General features: G+C 45.8%; 1 protein-coding gene across 1 annotated transcript in view; it reads right to left on the reverse strand.

Annotated features, from left to right (window-relative positions):
• LOC142003859 (glycerophosphodiester phosphodiesterase domain-containing protein 5-like) overlaps positions 1-9,678 on the reverse strand; it is a 36,317-nt gene extending 26,639 nt beyond the window's left edge. The window contains exons 1-3 of the mRNA XM_074981193.1: positions 9,496-9,678; positions 7,325-7,428; positions 3,814-3,907 (exon numbers count right to left, since the gene is read on the reverse strand). Of these exons, the coding sequence (XP_074837294.1) occupies positions 3,814-3,907; positions 7,325-7,428; positions 9,496-9,678 (381 nt within the window). The remainder of the gene's footprint in view (positions 1-3,813; positions 3,908-7,324; positions 7,429-9,495) is intronic.
• Positions 9,679-9,983: the final 305 nt, after the last annotated feature.

Genomic DNA, 9,983 nt, shown 5'->3' on the forward strand with positions numbered 1-9,983 from the left:
CACATTATCCATGCAATACTTTGAAGGAATACAATCTGTTTCCAGTGGGAAAAAATTTAAGAAATATGTTTTTGTGATGGGATTGGGCCAAACTCGTTGAAGCTGGTGAGCATAACAGAAGCTGCCCTTCATTCAGGTTATATGTAAAAAGGAATTAATTTCCTGTTTGCAACAGATAGCTAAACGAATAGGTAGAAGCTACCACTCAAAACACAGACAATAAACACAGGTTCTCAGGAATCTGATCTGTGGGGAAGAAGGGCTTTGACTGGGGACTGAAATGCAAATGAAGGACATTGATGGAACAATGAGTGAATGTATGTATGTGTGTGCGTGACAGAGGGAGAGAAAGGCAACATCTACACTACAAGATACATTCAAATTTAATTCAGTTAGCTTGATTTTACCACGTGACTGTCTTCACTATAAAGACCATTAGCTCGATTTTGGATGCACTGATCTCAAGATTACAAAATTGCAGTTACCTGACGGGTATAGCATCACTCTTGAATTCCGAAGTTCAATTAAAGGCCAGTGGGGAAACACCACAACTTAAAAGCAAATTTATTAGCCTCCAGAGGTGTCCCATATGTAACCCACAATGGCCATCCCACTGCTCCGCTCTGGACACAGCTCTCTAGTAACAGGAAAAATGTGATTTTTCAAGCGTGAACACCAAACCTTAGCTGTGGGCTCATGTTAGTATGACAGCCTGAGAAATGGTTTCTTTCTTTTTATGCTATTAGCACTGGGAGCGCATCTACCCATTCAAAGAGCCCCTGCTGGGAGTTTGCGGCTCTGTCTGTATACTTGCTATTTTTTTCTGCGCTGTCTGACACCAGCCCCTGCCCTGCCATACAACGTGTCAACAAGGCTGTGCTGGGGGTCGTGCTTGAATAACACACTGAGAAAATTCTTCTCAGCAGTTAACATTTATAAGTGAAGCCCCCTTCCCTCCCCCACAGGTGCCACATAGTCTGGGTCTCTCCTGCGCTCAGCTGCATCACATGCGTAGCCCCCAACCCAACCCAGCATAAGCTGTGCCTGCCATTTGGCGCTGACCATGCTGCCAGTCACGCATTTAGGGTTCCAAGGACAGGAAAGATATTATGGGCTTTGCTGCTGCCATGGAGAAGTCTTCCCCAGCAGCTAAAGGGCTTATTGCCGCCCGGGAAGGACCATCTCAACTGGTCCTCCACTGAACCTCCACCCCGCCTTGGCCCATACGGGGCTTGCTACTGCCAGGGAAAAGTCTTCTCTGGAGGCTAAAGAGGCTCTCTGCTGCCGGGGGAGGACCACCTCAACTGGGCGCCTGCTGAACAGCCCTTCCCCCATTAGTTTGTGAAAAGGAGGGTTTACTGTGATTTCCTTTGGCAACCCCTAGTTCTTGTGTTCTAACTAGGGTGACCACATTGCCCCCTGGCAATTATGGGACACCAGCCTCCAGGGATGGGGGCTGTTGTCCTGTGTCAGGGCTCTGCAGTGATGGGGGCCGCTGCCCCACACAGAGGCACTGGGAATGGGCGCTCTGCAGCCTCCTGGTGAGGGGAGCAGAGAATGGGAGCTCCACAACCTCCTGACAGGGGTGCTGAGAATAGAGGCTTTCCAGCCTCCCAGCAAAGGGGGCCAGGGAATGTGGCGGCTGCACCGTGTCAGGGGTCCTGGCAGCAGGGACTGGTGTGCCAGGGAATAGACCAGCTGATCCACAGAGGCGCTCCCTTGCAGCAGGAGCTGCTGCCCTGAGGCACAGGGTGCCAGGGAACAGGAAGGACAGGAGCATCGCGCCAGAGCTCCACAGCAGTGGGAGCTGCTACCCCGACACAGATGCCAGGGAACAGGAGCCCTGCAAAATACAGGACACCTTGCCCATTTTCTTAAGAAAGTCGGGACACCGGTAAGACAACTTAAATAAGGGACTGTACCGTAAAAATGGGACGGACGATCAGCCTAGTTCTAACCTTTGAAAAGTACTTGGGCAGAAAAAGGCTGTTTAAATGCTGGCTCTGTCTGAAGCCGCTCTGGGCAGTTAAGTCTGTGACAATAAGAGCTTTTACTAAACTGGTGCAATCCTGTGCTTGTCAGAAGGCGTCAGGGTTCAGAATTGCAGCAATGAGTCAAAGCAGCAGGGGTGTGGGGGTGTTTTCCTGATAGTTTTCCGTGCTCTCATTTGCTTTGTATCCTAGTCCTGTTTACTTCAGCATTTACTGGCTCCTGGTACCCACCACTCCTCCACCTAGATGGATGGAGCAATGTTACCAAATTAGACACAATGACACAGTTGTGGAGCAATTAGGGCAAGTACCATCAGAAACACTCTGGAGCCTTGCTATGCCTTCTGCTAAGCAATATAGGCCAGCAGGGCTTCTGCCTCACTGGCGACCTGGACAAGTGCAGAGACACATCTCAGGCATCCCTATGGTCCCAACACCCCAATATCTGAGCACCTCATAATCTTTAATACATTTGTCCTCTGTGTTGTAAGGCAATGCTATTATCCCCGTTCTAAAGCGAGGAATTGAGCCATTGAAGGATTAAGTGACTTGACCGTGGTTACAGAGGCAGCCTGTGGCAAAACAGGGAGTTGAACCTGGATTTCCTACAGGCCTTGACTAGTACCCTAGCCAGGGGTTATCCAGCCTCTTACACAGTGGTGTGCTGGGGTAGGTGAACTACTCATCCCCCAATGCCTGTGATGGTTCTGTCTTGTATGTAAGAGACATCAGGATCTAGGGCCATCAACTTGATGCCTTTCACTAACACCAAAATCACTTTAATGAAGTGTTTGTATATGTACCACTGCTAAGCAGGAGAGTATGTACCATTTGTGTTGTGGTTGCACCTAAAGGCCACAGGCAAATAAGGCCCGAATTTGTTGCCTTCTTTATTTACAATGTTAGACAAAATGTATTTTCAGTAAAGCATTGGCCAGGTATGACTCAGGACCTCATTACAAGGTGCTGTACAAACGTGAAACGAAGTATGCTCCCAGTCCTGAGCAGCTAACAATCTAAGTACCACACAAGAAGAAGAACATGAGAATGGAATAAACAGATGAGGACCAGCACAAAAAAACAATGAGAGAAGAACCATGTAGAGCATTAATGGCATTAATGACTCCAAGATGTAACTTCAGATCAGCTTCAGTCCCCTGGAATTTCAGTGTGAGGGAGGGAATTCAGACTCAAATATGTAGAACTGAAATAGCTTCATGGTTTTAGTTCTGACCAAAAGGTGGTTGGTTATTCACTGAGTCTGTTTTGGTGGGGTTTTTTTTTTTGCAGAGGTGGGGTGGGGAGAGGATGGTATATTTCAGGACATAATCATCCATTCTCATACCAGTTCCACCATTCTAAATAATGGATATCACACAAGATCAGCGCCTCTTGCGCTATGTCTAACTCTGGGAGCTATAACCACAGGAGATTGCATGTGATTTTGTGCAATTGACAGCATAATTTTCAGGACAGCAATCTGTGCATGTGTGCACCCTTTTTGTTTAAATTTGTAGCAGGAAACCAGGCCAGGCAGGCACAGGGCATGTTTCTAATGAAAAAGACTACAATGAAAGGTCTAAAGAAAAGCAGTTTTAGGGATAATATGCTTTTCTCATTCTAACAAATGTCCTTTTCCAGAGTTAGACGAAGAAAAGTGATAGTTTCTGTGATTCTTTACTATTGATGAATGGCTCAGTTTATAACACTTTTGTACTGTCCATCCCAAACTAGCTGAGACTAAATGCAAATGCAAACACTACCTGCTTGGTTCATAACTAGCTGTCAGGTAACAGCACTGTTTAAAGATAATGTTACTTACCAATAACAACATGACATATGTAAACAAGACAGCTGCTACAATCAGAAGAAAAACAGACCAAAGAAACCAGTGGCCCAAGTTTCTATAGTTGTACCTAAAATGCAATAAAATCTGGTAAACTGTCTGAAACTATTAAGTTACATTTCCATAAGTGTAAGACTAAATTGTTTCCTATCCCTCTACATATGTCTCGTTAAGGAAAATGGTTATGCTTTTCCTATTAACAGGAGACGTGTTGGGTATATTGAAATCCACCTTCATAAAACTGAAGTGACCATAATCCAGAAGGCGAGGTTGGGCATGAAATGTATTTCTGAGTACCGGTCCAAGAGCACCACAAACTTTCTGGTCCTGAGAGTTTGTATTGGTCTGACAAAGTGTCTCTTGTCCTGACAGGCCATATGATATTGGAACTCAGTGACATTATTTGGAATACCATCTTGTTTCCCTACCACCTCTGCATCCCACTTCATGCTGATATTACTGTCACCTTTATGTGAAGTCTTGATTTCTAGCACTAGATTTTTAAGACAAAGCCCAACAAAATATCAGAATTCAGCCACCTTTGCACCAGGTCCATGAGCATGGTCCATAGGCTAGACTGTGACTTTCCACAATGATTCAGTCCATTCCAACCCCTTAAGCAACCCAAAAGGCATCTATTTGGGGCTAGGTGGAGAAAGGCAAAGGAGACTTTTATTTACTTTCAGGACTCTCAAAGCAACCAGAGACTCAAATGTTGAGCCAAATATGATGTCAATACCAAATAAATAAAAATTTTACAGTTTTTTTTTCCCCCCAGCCATGGAATTCACTGAACTCCAGTTCTGGGTATTTAATTTACATTATCACTTCATGTGTATTTCAGAGCTCCAGGTTTTGCATAGTCATTGGGTGATTATTTCTCAATAGTCATGCTGTGAATATGCAAATCCCTCAACTCCAATTTTCTCTGATAATCCTTCTGCTCTGCTGTGCTCAAAAGTCAAGCTGTTTGACAGATGCAGTTTGACCTTTTTAGAGGCAGCAGAAAAAAAGCCAAGAGAAAGAGCAGGGATAAAACCAAGCAATGTTTTCTATCATTTCATTTAACCTTCCCATTCCTCATCCCATCATGTTTTCAGTACAGAGGCAGGCAGGTCATGTGTCTCCAGAACAATTGGTATGCCTGAGTAATGAGCATCTTTGTATTTGAGGGAAAGGATTCTCTTGTGGTTGAGCCTCAGATCTAGAGTCAGTTCTTGGCTTTGCCAGATAATTTCCATACAACCTAGGACAAGTCACTTTCCCTCAGTTCACTCACCTTCAAACTGGGGACAGCAGTCCCTTTCTCCCACCCTTCATGTGTGTTGGCTACTTAGATTGTGAATTCATAGAATTATAGGGCTCAAAGGGACCTCAGGAGGTCATCTAGTCCAGCATCCTGCTTCAAGCAAGATTAACCCCCATTAAGTCATCCCAGCCAGGACCTTGTCAAGCCAGGACTTAATAACCTTGAGAGATGGAGAATCCACCTACTCTCTAGGCAACGCATTCCAATGCTTCACCACCCGCCTGGTGAAGTAGTTTTTCCTAATATCTAACCTACACCTCTCCATCTTCAACTTCAGACCATTACTTGTTGTTTTGCCATCTGACACCACTGAGAACAGTTTCTCATCCTCCTCTTTAGAGCTCCCTTTCAGGAAGCTGAAGGCTGCTATTAAATCATCCCTAAATATTCTTTTCTGTAAACTAGACAAGCCCAAATCCCTCCGTCTCTCCTCATAGGTCTTGTGCTCCATCCCCTTAATCATTTTTGTTGCCCTCCACTGAACCTGCTGCAGCACATCCAAGTCCTTTTTCTACTGGAGGGAAAGAGGAGCGGCAATGCATGAGCAAGGGAAAGGATGACAGACCCAAGTGTTTGTGTTTTTAACAGCCTGTTTTCATTTTGCAGGTGTTGTTTTTCATTACACAGATAATTTAGGGACAAATTTTTCACCTGCTGTGACCTACAGTCAGGATCCTACATGCATCTTGACACCTCTAGCCACCCAAAGCTCAGGTGCTCAGCCCTGGTGAAAATCAAGCATTTTTAATTTAGCTGCCTTACTCCAGATGTAAGAGCCCACCTCGAGGTATCTGGATGTGACAAGTTTGGCCTTAATACTTAAATCAGCATTTTTACCTGACAGCAGCTTGAGGGTACTTCCTGTTATAAATCAGGGGTAATAGCAACCCATGAGCACAAACCCAGACCCTTCAGCCTTGGACTATTTTCTGTGAAAACCTGTCTGTTCTGCTTCAGAGCTTACTCAGCCCGGCAGGCCATCATTAGCCTATAAACCAGGGTTGGGCAATAATTTCTGATGGGGGGATACTCCAAGAATTTAGAAAGTAGTCAAGGGCCACACCTGTCCATGATATTAATGGAGTTGGTGCAGGATATGGGATGGAGGTTGGCTGCAGAAGGGAGCTTGGGGTAAGGGACTGGGATGCAGGATCTGGGTGGGAGTTTGGACGCAGGAGGTGATTGTGTCCTGGGGCAGGGGTCTGAGATGTAGGGGTTTGAGCTGTGACATGGGGCAGAAGGGGGTTGTGACCCAGCGCAGAGTCTGGGATGGGGTAGGGGTGCAAGGGGAGTAGATGGTTAGGGTTATATGGGGAATGGGTGCGGGGGTAGAGGGTTAGGCTTATGTAGGGTAGGGGGCAGAGGACTGAGGGGAAGGAGGGTCTGTGGTGCCAAAGGCAAGCTCTGGCCGTGAGATTTGCCAGGGTGACTCCCAGCCAACAGCCCCACAAGACCCTGAGGCCGGCTGTCTGCCTGCCGCAGCCCCAGGTGGTTGAAAACTGCTGCCTGCGCCATGTGGCTCTCTGCTCCTGAGACGGAGCCCAGGGAAAGGGTTTGCACACTGCTCCTGCCCCCTGGAATTTTTTTTTTCAACTCCTATTGGTGGAAACTGGCCAATGGGAGCTGAGAGAATTTGCAAGGGAGTGGGAGCAGAGTATGAAGCCTCTTCGCAGGATCCAGAGCAGAGAACTACAGGAGCAGGCAGCCACTTAAAGCAGCAGCTGGCTGCTCTGTGCCTGAGGTGGTCTGTGGTCTGGATCCAGTGATTTGGTGGGCCACATGTGGCCCAAGGGCCATAGCTTGCCCACCCCAGTATAAACAGACAGCATCCTATGGATAAAACACAGCCCCTGACATCCTCCCAAGTGCCCTATGTCCATTTGTTACCTAATCCTCTCAGCCTGATGAAGATAAGCAAGAATTGGCCCAGTTTACAATTAGGAAAGGCACCACACCAATTGCTAGAGGCTGAGTGTTCTTCGTTCCCCTTACAGGCAACGGGGGCTTCTCACAGGACAGTACCCAGCTTCTCAATGCTGATTGTTGTCAGTGATGAGGGGAGCCTGGCTCTCCTGATGGTACGTTAGAACCTTCTTATTCCCTTCCCTCTCCAGGCAGACAACTGGCTATGGACAATCTCGTGTTCAGCAGCTGAAGGAGGGAGAATGTGGTACTTACCAGTCAAAGTTATTGTAGTCGTTCTTTGCTTCCCCCCACATGTACAGGAAGACCAAAGAAAGGCAGAAAGCGCCAGTGAGAAACAGGAAGAAGATACATTCCCACTGGGAAATGGAGAGAAAGGTCAACTGGTTAAAGCTTTGTTTACCCCACCATGGACACTGTACATTTGTGACCCCTAATTTATTCCAGCTGCATGAAGCCTGGTGTCAGAATCACAGAAATCAGAGATGAAAGGTCTGTGTTAGATCACCAAATGCAGTTCTGTACTGGCAGGGGGGAAGTTCCCTGCAATACATTCTTTATTGCTACCTCTAACAGAGCTTTAGGTCACCCCTGTGATCGAGGCCTCCAACTCTTCCTGTAGGAGCCAATCCCACAGGCTACCAGATCTCACCCTTCACAGTTTCCTCTTTTAACCTAATTTTTCCTTTTCTTAATTCAGTCTTGTTGTTTGTAGTTATATCGCCTGTTCAAGTGGAGCTCAGCATGACAGAGAAGCAGAGAGGTAACTCTTCATTGATGTCATGTTTATTTTTATAATGCCAACACACCCAGATTGCTGGCTCCAGGGATAGAACCTGTGAGCACAGGGTCTGAAGCCCTGCACTCTACCACATGAGCTAAAGGCCAGCTAGCGCTCAACTAAGGCTGTAGCATAGAGACTTCACTCATCCCAGATGAGGTCTCAGTGTCTCTGGTTACTACCTTTGTATTTCTGGTAGTACCTAGGAGCCACAGACTAGGATCCTCTTACGCTAGGGGCTGTTACAAACACAGAATTGAAACGTGATCCCTTCCGTGGAGAGTTTACATGGCACTCCCCTTTATGGTGTAGCATGATCTGACATGGTGAAAACAAGTCTAGAGTAAATTAAACCTCTTTGTACCAAATTCTGACTTATACCTTCTGCTCCCAGTGCTGTTGCAAGTCCAAGTACAGAAAGAATGCAGAATTAGTAATACTCTGAGCCAATCCTGAAACACAGGACCATTCTGTATGATGGGTGAATTTCAACATGGTAATGTGCTTCCTTTGTGTGAAAAGCCATGTGTGACGAGATCCCTGAGGAGCAGCCTGGGACTGTGGGACCCCTGTGCCCCCTAACTCTCCAGCCTGGGCTGTCTCTCACAATGTGTTGCTAGTGACAAGCAGCACACCTCTCCAGGCACTGTTATCACACAGCAAAATTGCATGTGGCAGCCCACACCAAGCGAGATTGAAAGAGTGCTTCCTGAGCTATTCATGAAACACACAGAGAAAGGCACCAGCCAAATGCTCCAGGTTCCCAAGTTACCAAACAACCCAGAGTGTTCTGAATCAGCAACCTGTCCTCTCGATTAGTTACCACTCACCAATTTGTTTGTCACTTTTTGGAAACTTTTATCAGTGATAATTTTATATTTACTTCTGAGTCATTGATAAAAATGTTAAATAGCACAGAAACGATCCCTGCAAGACCACTCTGTAAACACACCCACTTGATGAAAACACCCCTATTTACAATCACATTTTGAGATCTAGCTATTAGCCAGTTTTTAATCTATGTAATGTGTACTACGTTAACTGTACAGTGATCTAGTTTTTAAACAAAATATTGTGTGGTACTAAGTCAAACGCCTTACCAAGGTACATGTCAATACCTTTTTAACCAATCCTGTAAATGCCTAAAAAATGAAGTTAGTTTGATAGGAACTATTTCCACAAATCTATGTTTATTTGCATGAATTATATTATCTACTTCAATTCTTTATTAACTGAGTTCTATGTCTTCCACTCCATTACCTTGCCTGGAGTTGATTTCACACTGATGAGAGTTGTATAATTATCTGGTTCATCCTGTTGATGCTTTTAAAATACTGACAGAGCATTAGTTTTTTTCCCCAGACTTCTGCAACTTCCGTGCTCCAAGACTTATTGAAAAGAAAATCAACATTAGTGGTCCAGAGAGCTCCTCAGACAGGTCTTTTAAAATGCCTGAAAGCCAGTTAACTTGACCTGCTAATTTAAAAATGTCTAACTTCAGTGGATTCTATTATCCTCCAGAGATACTAGTAAGTTTTCATGGAGCACAAATCAGGGCACAATTTGGCCCAAAGCACCTTTTGGATACAAACCTGATGGACTTGTCTCATAACATTTCACAGTAACAATAGCAGAGCTAACATACCATCTTGCAGCAGCATTGTCCTGGCTCAGTTCTTCTCCACTGGTATCGCTTCCACCTGCAGCTGTAGAACCCTGCCAGGCAGGAGATGAAGGGCTGATGTTCATACCGCTGAAGCAAGCGCCGACGCACCACCTTCAACTTTCCAAACTTGAGCTTCTTCAGACTGACAGAACGACTGTCCATCTGAAGGGGCTTATCTCATTTTCCCTCTGAAATGAGACTGAAAATCATTAGGGGATGGTAGTCTCGTATCTGCTGTTGCCTCCCTGGAGAACACAGCAGACTTGTGCCAGATATTGGCCTGACTTAGACCTACTGCATAATCCCATTAGGTCAATCACGCTCCTGGATATAGAAGGCTGAATGCAAAAAGATGAGCTGCCAGCTTCCTCCACTGGCCTGCCAAGATTCCAAGTGCTCCTGCATGCCAGCCAGATGTACTGGTACAGGTTGAACCTCTCTCATCTGGCACCCTCAGGACCTGACCA

Source organism: Carettochelys insculpta, chromosome 1 (genome assembly GCF_033958435.1).
Source record: "Carettochelys insculpta isolate YL-2023 chromosome 1, ASM3395843v1, whole genome shotgun sequence".
Classification (NCBI taxonomy): Eukaryota; Metazoa; Chordata; order Testudines; family Carettochelyidae; genus Carettochelys; species Carettochelys insculpta.